Here is a 13,899-nt window from a genome sequence, read left to right on the forward strand (position 1 = left end):
AGCCCCATCTCCCTTAAGGGAAGTGCTGATAAGTCTGCTTATCAGAAAGATATTACTGTGAGTGTGATACATGGGGCATTTACATTTTCTTGATATGTTACTCACACAAAAGCTGGCAAGGAAGGGGAAAAAATGGAGAGATATGGTGCAGTATCAACAGACAGCTGTCCCATGGGCACTTGATGGATCAGATGACTAGCATTGCTGAGCTATGTTGTCACTGCCAGTGGAATGGGCATCTCACATTTCCCCCTGATTCACATATTCAGTGTGGTTAGACTGCTATGCCCCTCCCTCCCTGTGCTTCCCTGACTCCCAGACACTGGGTCTGGAATGAACATTCACCTGCCTATGAGTTGTCTAGTGGTGGGCGGAGCAAGGAGGTTATTTGGGTTCCCAGGTTGGAAGATTATCTCACTCAGCCTTCCTCCTTCCATCATATATATAGGCCTAATTGGTTAGTGAGTCTCAGTAGAACTGACTTGGGGGTGTCATCTAGTAAGATTATTGTCTAAAAACCAAGGACGGGCAAAGATGATGCTGCTGAAGGTAGAGGATCTGGTAGGTACCGATTTACATATATATGTATGTATGTATTTTTGAATCTATGTTTTAGAATGTTTTAGAATTTTTATTTATTTTTATTTTATTTTTAAATTTCATTTCATTTGTTTATTTAATTTTTTAAAATTTAATTTATTTAGAATGTTTCAGAATTTATGTAGACTAGAGAACCAGGTCTGTTTGCTATTGGGAAAAGAATATACCATTTTCTTTTATCTATCCAAACCACATGTGAAAAGAGTTTATTATAATCTGATATGACATGTTATTGATTAGAAAATGGAGATGTTTGATAGTAAATTAGTGGCATACTTTGAATTATGACTATCTCTTCTGATTTATTGCTGAAAGCCAAATGGTCATATTTATCAAAATATCTGAGAAGAAAGGATATACTTGATAGAAGCCAAGGATATTGGGATGAAGTAAATAACATAAACATAAAATAAATAACATAAACATTTTTAAAACTTCCTAAAAACTCAACGGTAAAAATTTGAAAGAACTAGACTTATGAGCTTTTAATAACTGAGGAGCAAGTGGGAGGGTAACTTTGATTAAGCAAGCAAAAAAGATATTTTAAAAACATCTACCTAAACTAATCCTTCATTTGCCCAGTATGGTGAAAAGGAATCACCTCAGGACAACCTGAGAATATTTGTGGCTAGTCCTTTCATAGAAGTATTATAACCTGGAATCTAAGTCTATTCTTCCTGCCAAAGTAGAATTTCCTTAAGGAATCAGCTGCTAGAGGAGAATCCAGCATCCTTCATGGGTATTTACCTGAGACAACACCCTTTTGCCTTTGATCTTGCATTTGTAGGTGACAGGAAAGAAGAATGACAGCAGGGAGACCAGGGACTTCCTCCCAGAGGACTTCAGAAATGGAGAATATGAAGCCACTGTGACACTGGAGAAGCAAGAGGACCTGAAGACACTTCCAAGACACTCATTGATCTGGGAAAGTCAAACCTTACAAAATGAGAAACAGCGAGAGGCAGAGGTAAGAAGAAAAAAAAAGTTTGGTGGCATCCTGTCATTTGTTTTTCTGTCCTCCTCAATCTTAGCTGGGTGTAAATGGAGCCAAGCAAATCATTAAAAGCAGGGATATAGTGTGGTGTAGGAGGAGGAGTGCTGGGTCTGGAGTCGGAGCATCCAGGTTTGAATTCTGCTTCTGCTACTTATTAGCTGGGTGACCTTGAATGTCATTTTCTCTCTTTAATGGTCAGTTTACCTATTTGTAAAAGGAGGGAGTTGAACTAGATGATCTCTAAAGTCCCTATAGCCTAAATCTCCTGCCTAGGATAGCACAAAGTCTTTTAAAAAAAAAAAAACCTTTTCAAAATGGGCAAATTAAGCCCAGGATCCCACAGCTAGATAGCGGCAGAGCCAGGGATGCAGCTTAGTTTACTCGACTTCCTCAAATGTTTTTTCCCCCACAACATCACACTTTGTGTGTGGTGATGATAATAACTGTGAAGACCTGAGGTCTCTTTACTATGAAAGTACCAACACTTAATGTTCAGTCTGTTTCTATGCTTGCACAGACTTGCAGAATAAAATGGAAATGGAGGCAATTGTCTGAATAAGTCAAGTTATTCAAAGGGAGAGGTTGTATCTCTGTCATAACCTAATAAGCAGTCTGATAAAACTATCACCACTAGATCCCAAGTCAATCCTTACATTTTCTGTGATCACATTTGCATAACAACAAGGTGATAAGTCATAGAGACTGACTAATTCAAATCAAGATGATGACTTTCCCCATGATTACATGGTTTTTGTCCACTAGAGTGAGAGCCTAGATAATTGCCTTTACTTTCTCTGATTTCCTTGCCTGTGTAGACAGCCAACCTACAGAATGGAGTTTGAAATGCAACTAATCTATTAGTAAAGAAGTAAAGTATGTAGGGACAGGTAAATGTAGAATCACAGGATTAAATGGCCTTCAAAGAATTGGGTATGGAATCATGGATTCAGAGCTGGGGGAAGGGGCATTGGAAATCATCCCGACATTCCCTCATTTTACAGATGAGTAAATTTGAGCCTAAGCATGATTAAATGACTTACCCAAGGTAACATTGCTAGTGAGCCGCAGAACTGGGATTCTAACTCAGGCCCGCAGATATCAGGTCTCTATACTCTCTTCTTAAAATTATTTGAGATTTATTTTTATTGGGGTCCATAGTTCTATTCACATGATTAAATCATGTGCAATAAAAGGACAGAAAAGTGAGTTTCAGAGAATTCATGATGGATCTGGAAGGGACCCAAAGGGACCCAGCCACTTCAGTTCATAAATCACTTGAAATAAAGAGAGATTAAATGATTTGTCCAGGATCCCACAGTTAGAGGAAGTCAGAGAGAGGGATGTAGCTTAGGTGGCTTGACTTCCCAAAACCAATTTTTCCTCCACATCACACTTTGTGTGCTGATGATAACAGTTGTGAAGACCTGAGGTCTCTTTAACATGGAAGTACCAACATTTAGAGTTTAGGCTCTTTCTACACTTATAAAGACATGCAGAGTGAAATGAGGAATGGAAGCAATTGTCTGAATAAGTCAAGTCCAGACTTCCACTTTAATCTGAAATGTTTATATTAAGGGGAAAAAACATATCCTTGAACTATATAAATAATTTCTCCCAGCCGTTCACCTTCTGCATGTAGAAATAGCCTAGAAAGGAGAGGGTTCTTAATCTGTGGCATATGAACTTGTTCTTTCAAATATTTTTGAAAACTATTTCAATATAATTGGTTTCCTTTCTAAGCTTATGTATTCTATTTTATGCATCTAAAAACATTACTGTGAGAAGGGCTCCATAGGCTTCACCAGATGACCAAATGGGACTAGGACTCCAAAAAGGTGAACACCTGTCCTTAAGGTGCTCTCTGCGAAAGGGTCACCAGAATGTGCAGTTAGTTATTTTTTTTTTCAGCTCAAGAAGAAAAAACTGGAACAAAGATCAAAGCTTGAAAATTTACAAGACCTTGAAACTATTATTCAACTAAAGAAAAGAAAAAAATACAAGAAAGTCAAAGTTCCCGTTTTAAAGGAACCTGAACCAGAAATTATAGTAAGTTCTATAAGGAAGTAGTAAGAACTGTGGTCTAGTGTCTGAATGGTTGTTATGTTGATGTTTTGAGTCTGTGATGTAGTCTGTTCTTCCAAAAATACCTTCCATTCACACTATATATTCCTTATATGAACATAGTTATTTGCATTTTTTTCCCCATTAAAATGTGAAAGAGCAGGAACCATGTGTTTGCCTTTCTTTGTATCCCCAGTGTTTAGCCCAGTGCCTGGCACATAGTAAGTGCTCAATAAATACTTGTTGCCTGACTGACTATTAGAGCAACCACAGTAACATACATGCAATTGTCTTGGTCTTTAGACAGAACCTGTGGATGCGTCGAGCTTTCTAAAGGCTGCCCTGGACAACAAGCTGCCAGTAGTTGAAAAATTCTTGTCTGACAAGAAAGATCCAGATACATGTGATGAAGTAAGTCCCTTAGCTATGCTTTAATAAATCTGCATCAAGACCCCTTCCACTTTCCCCAGATCTTGCCCCTTTCATGTTTCTGATGCTTCACCACAACCTTCTTGGGAAGAACCCCCAAATTTAGCAGTTGGAAACACTTTCACCAGACCTTGTCACCTGTGAAATAAATAGCCCAGCTGTATGCAACAAGGGACTTGATAGCCCAAATAATCATCTCCTCCTTGCATCATGCTTTGCTCCCCTCTTCATTAAGTCTTCTTTGCCTTTGTCCGACTTTTTAGAAATAGTTTGTTTTAAAAAGTTAATATTCTATTGATGCCTTTGGTTTTTCCCATCACAGTCATTTGCAACTGCTCTCCATAGGATACCCACCCAAAGAACTTTCCCTTCTGACAAAGTAAAACAATTACATAGCTAAACTTTTTAAAAGGTCCTTCAGATGGGTGAAGAGGGAAAGATACCTATTATTTACATTATTCAGACCAATGAAGTCAACCACAGAAAAACAGCTTAGGCATCATCTTTGCTTGTTTGAAAGGGATCGTTTGGATCAAAACATATTAATTTTCCCTAGGAAGATAAATCTTAATATATGAAACAAACTCACCAAAGGTACCAGATCCCCTTTGTATGGTTCCAGAGGCAATGGGTCACTATGGATAAAGCAGTGTATCTGAACTCGGAAAGCTTAGAGTTTAGTCTCAGCTGCAGCATTTATTCGGTATGGCTTTGACCAAGACCTTGAATCTCTCTGAGACTTAGTTTCTTCATTTGCAAAATTGGGATTATAGGATCATATATTTAGAGAAGGGAGGGACCACTGAGGTCAGCTTATACTTGCAAATGCCTACCTTGTGGCATATCCTATTTGTATAAGACTGAAATCCTATATGTATAATAACCACAAAGAGCTATGCAAATGTAAATTATTTTTATTTGTGAAAATTCTTCAGAACTTTGTATTTTCTGACTATGAAGTGAATCAGATGGGTCTTTGAGCTCAGCTACAAAATGAATCTTCCATCTAACATAGCCACATCCCTGGATGGAAGGTAACTGCTTGATTTTTTATGGCAAGTGCTGAATAAACAATGAATTTACAGCATACAATAAAGGAAAAACACCAAAATGTGAGTGCCTCTGAACCTTTTAAATTTGCATACCACACTATAGACTTCAACACCTTTGTTATATACCTGATAGGCAGCTGCGCTGAGTTTGCTATGAAATTTAGCAAACTTGATATCAATATCTTAAGCATTAGAAACCCCAAGAGTTAAGCAATCTGTCACTTTGAGGAGGAAGGAGTGGATTTCTGTGGAGCTTTCATATTTATTACCATCCTTCTTTTGTCCTTCGTCCTTTTTCAATAGTACAAACGCACAGCTCTTCACCGAGCATGCTCCCAAGGACATTTGGCCATCGTGGAAAAGTTAGTGAATGCTGGAGCCCAAATTGAATTCCGTGATATGGTAAATATTTTTCTTCCTCCTTCCTTCCTCCCTTCCTTCCTACCTCCCTTCCTCCCTCCCTCCCTCCCTCCCTCCCTCCCTCCCTCCCTTCCTTCCTTCTTTCTTTCCTTCCTTCCTTCCTTCCTTCCTTCCTTCCTTCCTTCCCTCCTTCCTTCCTTCCTTTCCTCCTTCTTTCCTTCCTTCCTTCCTTACCTCCTGCCTTCCTTCCTTCTTTCCCTCCTTCCTTCCTTTTTTCTAAGCCGAAAAGGACATCAGAGGTTATCTAGTTCAACCTCCTTATTTTATAGATGAGGAAATTGAAGACCAGGGATGTTCAAGCCTTGTCCCAGGAAGCATAGCTTTAAACTTAGGAAAGATGAATAGAGTACTTGATAGTAAAGAAAAAAAAAGCCCCAGTGAAAAATCTGGCTGAAGGGACTGAGAAAATTGAGAAAGGTCAGGTCATAAAGAAGGGAACTCCTCTACAGAAAGAAAAAAAGACAGTGGCTGAAAAGTAGTCATGGGGAATATATTTTCTCTTTTCTCTGAACAAGAAGGGAAGGGATATACAAGAGGCAGAAGGGAAATCTGTTTTGGAACCATGTTCGTTGTGGTCGTTGTGGTCTGGGTGCTGTGTCATGATTGAGTTGGTAGCACTTTAGAGAAAAAATAGTCATTTTGTCCCTTTCAGTATCCCTTCTTTGCCCTCTCATAACATACACTGTCACTATCTATTCATCAATGCTGACATGGTATCAGCAGCATATGGAGCTGTATGCTCACATGCGTGCGCGTGCCTACTGCATCAGTGATTTTCTGAAATTTAGTGTATGCTGAATAAAGTGGCTTTATGGAAAGTGCCCCCTCTACAGGCCTCAGTAACTGAATGGCTATGATTTCCACAAAGATTCATACACTCTATAGATTTGTTCAGTAAGTGAGAGAATGATATTTTCTTCAAAAGAAGTTTAATTTGGGAGTATATAACAAAGGGCAGGGCATGTGGGTAGAGGAAATAGATTTTTTTTTTAAAAAGATCTCTACATTCAATTTTAAGCCAAACATAGAGAATTATAAATAGATAGATAAACAAACAAATAAAAAGCAAAAGTCACTGGCAGCTGGGTCCCTATATGGGATTTGGACAGAAACACTAACACCAGGGGCAAATGTGTCTCTGAAAGCCAAAATCTCATTAAATTTAGCTGCTGTGGTGGAAGCTTCTATTAATACATATAGCATGCAGTAACTGTAAATTAGAGATCCGGAAGTTGTCAGCATCCATGACTACTGAAAATTGTATCATTGGATCGATTGGGTGAGAGAAAGAGTGAGCAGGCAAAATGTAGCAGATTGGAATTAAGATCTGTTCTAAGCTTCTACTGTGTTTTAGCTACCACTTCTGAGAGTGCACTCTCTCCCTACTTAGGTATCACTAACATTTATTAAGAGCCTGTAGGTTGTTCAGATATACAGAAATAGAAGTAATACCTATCCAGCAGAATGTTAAGTGCTAGGTGGAACACAGACTTATAATTTTCTTTTTAACTACAAGTCAGGAGAAACCATTGTCCACAACAAAAAGAGCAAATGAGAGCTCAACGACCTGAAGCACTTGGGTGCCACAGAGGCTCTGCCCCCCAACCCTCATGCTGTCACTGATTTTTAGGGGCTAAGTCCCACCTGTCCTAGTGTGCTGCTTTCTAGCATATAGCATCTCATATTCTGTTACTTTCTTGATGTAGCTTGAGTCTACTGCTGCTCACTGGGCATGTCGTGGTGGGAACCTGGATGTTCTGAAGTTTTTGCTAAACAAAGGAGCAAACGTCAATGCTCGAGATAAGGTAAAGTTCCTTGTTGGCTTAGCAGTGGAAACTCCATACTAATTACATGAAAATTCCATTGTCAGTTTTGCCTCTTCTTTCCAGCTATGGTAGGCTGGTGACTGACAGGAAGGTTGTGTGGGTTCTTTTCTTACTATGTGTGTCTGACTATCAATACTTATGATTATCTAGCTGCTCAGTACACCTCTGCACGTGGCTGTGAGGACAGGTCGGTACGAATGTGCAGAACATCTCATCGCATGTGAAGCTGACCTTAACGCCAGAGATCGGGTAAGTCAGAGGGATTGGAATCCTGCCTCCAAATCTTGGATTTACTAACTGCTCTTGGGTAAGGCACTGTTGCATTCTTTCTTTAGCTTGTTTATTCTACTTCTTTTAGGAAGGAGACACACCTCTGCATGATGCTGTCAGGCTGAACCGTTACAAAATGATAAGATTGTTGATTATGTATGGAGCAAATCTCAATGCCAAGAATTGCGTGAGTACTTAATAGTTACATCACTTGCCAAATGTTCCTCTCTACTGAAGTCCTTTAATCAGGTCTGGGACTGGGAGTAGGGCAGGGTAGGAAGCCACCTAAACTGTAACACACAGGGTGGGCATATTTGGCAGGGTGGGGAGTAGGACAAGAACAATTAAGGATACTTTTCAATATTACTTTTTATATAAAAGTATACATTTTCAATACCTTTGAATCTTCCCTATGGCATGTAGGTATTTTGTTTTATGATATGTCAAGCAACATGAGTTATAGCCACATAATATTTTTTTAAACATTTATGAAAGCTCAAAGCCTCTACCTAATAATAACACAGAAAAGGCACAATTTTCACACTTTTCCTAGGGTGCATGAATGCCTTGTCCTTCCTGGCTCTGCCCTAAATACAGCTTCAAAACAATTCATGCAGCTACATGTTTTAGGGGTTCTGTGACTCTTAGGAGAATTGATAGCCTCTTCCAAAATCACCAATGGTTTCCATAGTGACAGTGGAGGAGACTTAGGTCAATTGGCCAGAGATAGGAAAAACTTCTATCTATGTTAAGTGAATCCTTCATTTGATATTTGGATGACTTAATTTGCTCTTTTACTCAACAAAAGAGTAGCTCTGCAATGCAAAGCCCTGTTCTTGGAATACAGTGGCTGCTTCCACTTCAAAGTCGCTTCCTTTCTATGCAAAATATTTCCTTTCCAACTCTAAGTTTGGACTTCAAGACAAGAGAGCAATCAGAAGCATTCACTTTCACAGTGAGACACATGAGTCACTGAAATACTGCCTGCCTCGAACACCAACAGCTGAGTTAAGCCCAAGGGGCATTTAGAGAGGTAGCTACCCCTCCAACTCCTGCTCCCTTCTTGAAATATTTGAAGCTTTTAGAATGAAGAGCACAGCAATGATGCAATGAATTCCAGTAAACGTTGACATCTGAGTCAGATAATTAGGGACCATCCTCCCTGTTGCCTTCCTCTTCCTGCCTGCCACCAGCTCCCCCAGAACTTTTTTCAAGACATTCTTTTGTTTATATTTTGAGAGAACTGCCATAACCCTTAACTTCAATTTGCCTTTGGGCACCCCTTAAAACATTCCATTAACAGGATAATAAAAATAGGAGCACTGAAAAAAAACCCCTCCAACCCTGTGAATCATTTTATCCTCGTATAATGTATAAAATAAAACACATCCTCTCATAGTGTATAAAAAACCACTAACCCCCTCCCCCATTTGAGTTGAATAGACTTCCCTCCACAAATATTTTATTAATTTCTGAGTTGTGCATATAATCATCCCTCCTTCCATTTCCCTAACACCAAGCAATATTGAGCATCCATTGTGTCCTCAGAATCACCTTCTCTAAAAGTAAATAGAATTTATTCATTCAATACTTATTAGGCACCTGTTGTATATAATACATTGTGCACGAGAAATTGTATTTCTTCTGCTTTATTTTGTATTATGGTTATTTGTATACATGCCATATCCCTTGTAAGTTCCATGAGGAAAAGGTCTTATTTTTGTATCTCCTTGAGAATCTATGGCAGTGCTCAGTATATAGGAAAGATTTCATAAATTAATGCTTGTTGAAGTAAGGATAAATAAGGCATGATCCCTGCCCTTAAACCTAGATGTCAAAATTGAAAAGAAATATTGAAAATGGAGGATGTAACATTTCTATAAGATAAAATTTAATTTTAAAATGGCCTAGATTGTTTTGTCTTTTGCAAACTCTAAATCCTGAGACAGGTGAACATAAAAAGGGAATATTGAGACCGAGTTTATACAGATCTATTTGTGCAAAATAAATTGAATGATTCTATCCCTGAGCTACCCTTTCAAGCTCATTATCTCTAATTAGTACACTTAATTAAAAATAACATGCCTTAAATGCAGTATTTATCAAAAACATTTTACATTTCCTAAACCACAGGTACACCTCACATTACACAATGCATTTATTCCATCTGGAAAAGTTATGTGAAAATTGCCTTTTTGAAAGTTAAAACATTTCTAAGTGCACTGGAAGAACTCCCTATTTCAAAGAATCTTTTGGTAGAGCAAAAAATCCTTTTGTCATATGAATAACCACCTTCCCTTTGGCAAGTCCAGTAAAACTTAGGGACCCCTTCTCAAAATAATGTTTTTTTTAAATGCAGAAAATAAAACACATAGGATTACAAAGGAAACCAATTATACTGCAATACATTTATAAAAATATTTTTTAAAAATAAGTTTACTAGCCACGCATGGCAACCCACTCCTATAATCCCAGCTGCTAAGGAGGCTGAGAAAAAAAAATACAGATGTTCTGGGATAGAATCTAACCTTTGGAAGTTGATACCATGATGGAAGATCATACTCTCCTGCTAGCCTTCTCTAGATAGCATGAGCCACAGTTTTCACAAAGTATGGCATTTCTTAAATTCTTACCTATTCTATTAAGTTTAGATTTTCTTAAAGCAAGGTTCATCTTTACAGGTGGGCATAGAAATAGCAGGACTAGAAAAATGCCCCCTTTTTTCTAGTAGCAGAAATAAAAACACAATCTGTGAATTACAAGATAGGGGCAAATTTCAAAATGTATGTGTGTAATTGACAGCAAGTCCAAAATACTTTGAGATGGATTAATCTAACTATTCTGGCACCAGTATGTGAACCTTCAAAAGAAAAGGGAAGAAATAGTGCATGAGAACTCTTTCTTAATGTTGCCTAAGTGGCTTGGAAGAGTTCAGAAGTACTGCCCTGGGCACCTAATTTACAATAAAAGAATCATGTGCACATATGGAACCACGAGGCTGAACATCATTAGCTGCAAAGTACATATCATGAAAAATGTGAAAAGGATCTCTACTCCACCATAATCCACTGCTGTATTTAAATAACAAACAAATCTTGTAGATGTGAATTTATCCCTTCTTTCCACCTGGAAGTAAAATGGTGCTTTCTCTTCTGAACAGGATGGGAAAACCCCAATGGATCTAGTTCTTCAGTGGCAGAATGGCACGAAGGCGATCTTTGACAGTCTTAAAGAGAACTCATACAAAACATCTCGCATATCCACATTCTAAAGGAGCTGACAGTTGTAAAACGGTTGAGGGTGGGGTGGAGAGACCCCCAGGAAACCTGTTTCACCTTACATATCTAGTTCTAAAGCAGTGTTTAGTGAAAGTGCTAAAAGGTGAACAAGATGCACAATTTGAAAAAAGCAGAGACATGTAAAAATTCCATTTAGGTCAATGTGAATTTGCTTTATTTATTTTTCTTATTTATTCCTATTTATTTGGTTGCTAGTGAGAGCCACAGATTTCAAGATCGCTGCTTTGGCGATCAAAGCTTAATTATTGTGTAAAATTTCCAGAGAGTTCCGGTACATAGTTGCTAAATCTAATTAGCCAGCGGCATTACAAACGCCCATTGATATTAGACAGTGGCCATTTTCCTGGCCAACATGAGTGTAAGGAACTTCAAGGCGAGCATTGTGGTCTATTTTCTCCCCTGAAGTTTTGCTGCTGGCGCTAAATTCAGAAAAAAGACTGTGAATGGAGGTTGGTTGAAAAGAGAAAGGAAAGTGATTAAAGTCTAAGAATATTCAAAAGTCAAGTATGCCGTTTTGCTCCTTGGACTGGACTGACTGGTATTCTGACCAAGGCCAGGGAATCTGTAGTGAGATCAGGGGAGTGTTGTATTCAGAGAGATTGTTATGAATGTGAGTGTCAGGCAGGGGAAGGGAACAAAGCCAATGTGTCGCATTACGCTGGGAATGCAACACGAACCTAGAGAATGTGCACCCAAACTGTAAATGTGTAAATTTCTATTGCTTTGTATGTACATTTTGTATTCCTAATTACAATTAAACTTGAATGCTCTTGTAAAATGCTAGTTTTAGTTCCTTATTAACCCGGAAAAAACCAAGCACCAAAGGATATTTCAGAGAACTGGAGGCAGCCTCCTCCTTCCCCACTCTCTCTTTCACCCTAACAGGCTTGGCTTGCGGAGAATGACAATGACCCAAAGCAGCCTCAGAGCTGGGTAGCAGGAGGCATCTAGTGGTGGGGAAAGAGAATGATCAGGGGGAAACAAATCTTGCTGTGGGTCAAAGGACTAACTGAACAACACAAAGGAACATGAAAGACACAGAACTTGCCATGAAGAAAAATATACTGTTGGATGTACCATATTTAGAATGTATGAAGCTGCACTGCGACATCAGAATATATGAAATAAAATATGTTAGCCTTGGAGTTAGAGTGAGATAGGTTCTTAGCCTAAATCTCATTTGACAAGCAAGGAAACCGAGGCCCAAAGTGCTTTAAAAAAAAAGTTCTTGCCTGAGGCCAGTTGCAAAGCTGGGACTCCAAAACAGTGCTCTTTTTAATGTACCCATGATACCGCTAGAAGGGGCTTTGATATTTTTAGTTACAGAGTCCAAATTCCTTCAGTTTAAAAAAAATACTGATACATTTTGCCCTATCACTTCCCATAAAGTCTTTGCATAGCGCCTTGCCCACCCCCAAAATAAAGATAAAACACTAAGCAACTGTGACTGATAGCACACGTAACTTTCAATTCTTACATGTGAGTTTTATCATTTAACAGAAAACATGAATGTGTTCTAGTTTCAGTCATCTGGAACTAACAGTGATTATCGTATTTCACCTGAATTCTGTTTTCTTCTAGTGGGGCTTTCATTTATTTTATGTAGTCCCTGTGTACATCATTCTTTTGGTTCTGCTTTCTTCACTATGCAGTACAGGACTGTAAAGACAGATTTGGAAGGGACTTTCGCAGTTGTCTGGTTCAACCCTCTCATTTATTTTACAGATGAGAAAAATGAGACCCAGAGAGGTCTTAAGTGACTTGTCCAAGGTCATAAAAACAAGTCTCATTTCTTATAGTACAATAACATTCCATTAAATTCACGTGATACAATTTGCCCAGCTATTTATTCTCCAATCTATTTCTAGATTTTTCTTATTACAGAGTGATACTGTGAATATTTTGGTAAATAAGGGGCTTTTTAATCTTTTTAAATTTTTAGGCAATGACCTCTGTGGAACATTAAACCCAATAACAGAGTCCTTGGATTGCAGCATTTATAAATAGTTTTGTACCTTTTCTCACATAGCTCCAAATTGTTTTCCAGAATGTTGGGGCCAGCTCACAGTTCTATCAATGGTGAATATGTTAGTTATCTGTCTCCTTACAGTCTTTCTAACCTTGACCATGATATTTTGTAGATGAGGAAACTGAGGTCTAGAATCTAGACAAATAAAGTGGCTTGCTTAGGGTCATGCAGCTGAACCAGGCTTAGACTAAGGGTCTCTTTGCTCACAGTCACATCCTTTCCTTTACACCATCCTCCCATCATTCTCACCTATAGAATTACCTTTTGTATATGACACCATCAGTGTGATTTTAGGCAAGTCACAACATCCCAAGGCCTTGAGTTTCTTCATTTGTGAAATCAGAAGGCTTCAGAGGATAGGGCACTGGACTTGAGTTGAGGACTTGGGTTTGGATCATGTCTTACACATATTAGATGTGACTTTACAAGTCTCCTACCCAATTTATGTCTCACTTTCCTCACTTGTAAAATCGTCTCTAAGATTCCTTCGGCTGTAACTCTATGATCCTATGACTAGTCAACCTACTGGCTTGATCTTACAAACTATTTAAGTCCGAGTGTACAGTTAGAATACGGACCAGTTCAACTACTTTGTTAAAGTTAATAGGACAGGACACTCAAAAAATCCCCAGTTGTACTTCAAGTGAGGGCAGCTAGGTGACACAGTGGATAGATAAGAGTGCTGGGCTTGGATACAGGAATACCCATCTTCCTGAGTTCAAATCTGGCCTCAGACTAGCTGGGTGACCCCGGCCAGGTCACAACCCAGTTTCCTCTAAATAAGCTGGAGAAGGAAATGGCAAACCACTCCAGTACCTCTAAGAAAACCCCAAGGACCTAACTAAACAACTCCAAGTAAATAACAGCTTTCTTTTTCATTTACACTTGAAAATTCCCATGGACTATCCACTCTACTTAT

At 38.6% G+C, this 13,899-nt stretch overlaps 1 protein-coding gene across 1 annotated transcript; it reads left to right on the forward strand.

The window, feature by feature from the left end:
* The first annotated feature begins 310 nt into the window (after window positions 1–310).
* ANKRD1 (ankyrin repeat domain 1) lies at window positions 311–11,729 on the forward strand. The gene is made up of 9 exons (XM_036737202.1): window positions 311–561; window positions 1,388–1,567; window positions 3,503–3,640; window positions 3,959–4,066; window positions 5,440–5,538; window positions 7,263–7,361; window positions 7,533–7,631; window positions 7,741–7,839; window positions 10,813–11,729. Exons 1-9 carry the CDS (start codon window positions 535–537, stop codon window positions 10,921–10,923), a joined length of 960 nt encoding a protein of 319 aa, XP_036593097.1. The 5' UTR covers window positions 311–534; the 3' UTR covers window positions 10,924–11,729.
* Window positions 11,730–13,899: the final 2,170 nt, after the last annotated feature.

The sequence above is a fragment of the Trichosurus vulpecula genome, chromosome 8 (assembly GCF_011100635.1).
Source record: "Trichosurus vulpecula isolate mTriVul1 chromosome 8, mTriVul1.pri, whole genome shotgun sequence".
Classification (NCBI taxonomy): domain Eukaryota; kingdom Metazoa; phylum Chordata; class Mammalia; order Diprotodontia; family Phalangeridae; genus Trichosurus; species Trichosurus vulpecula.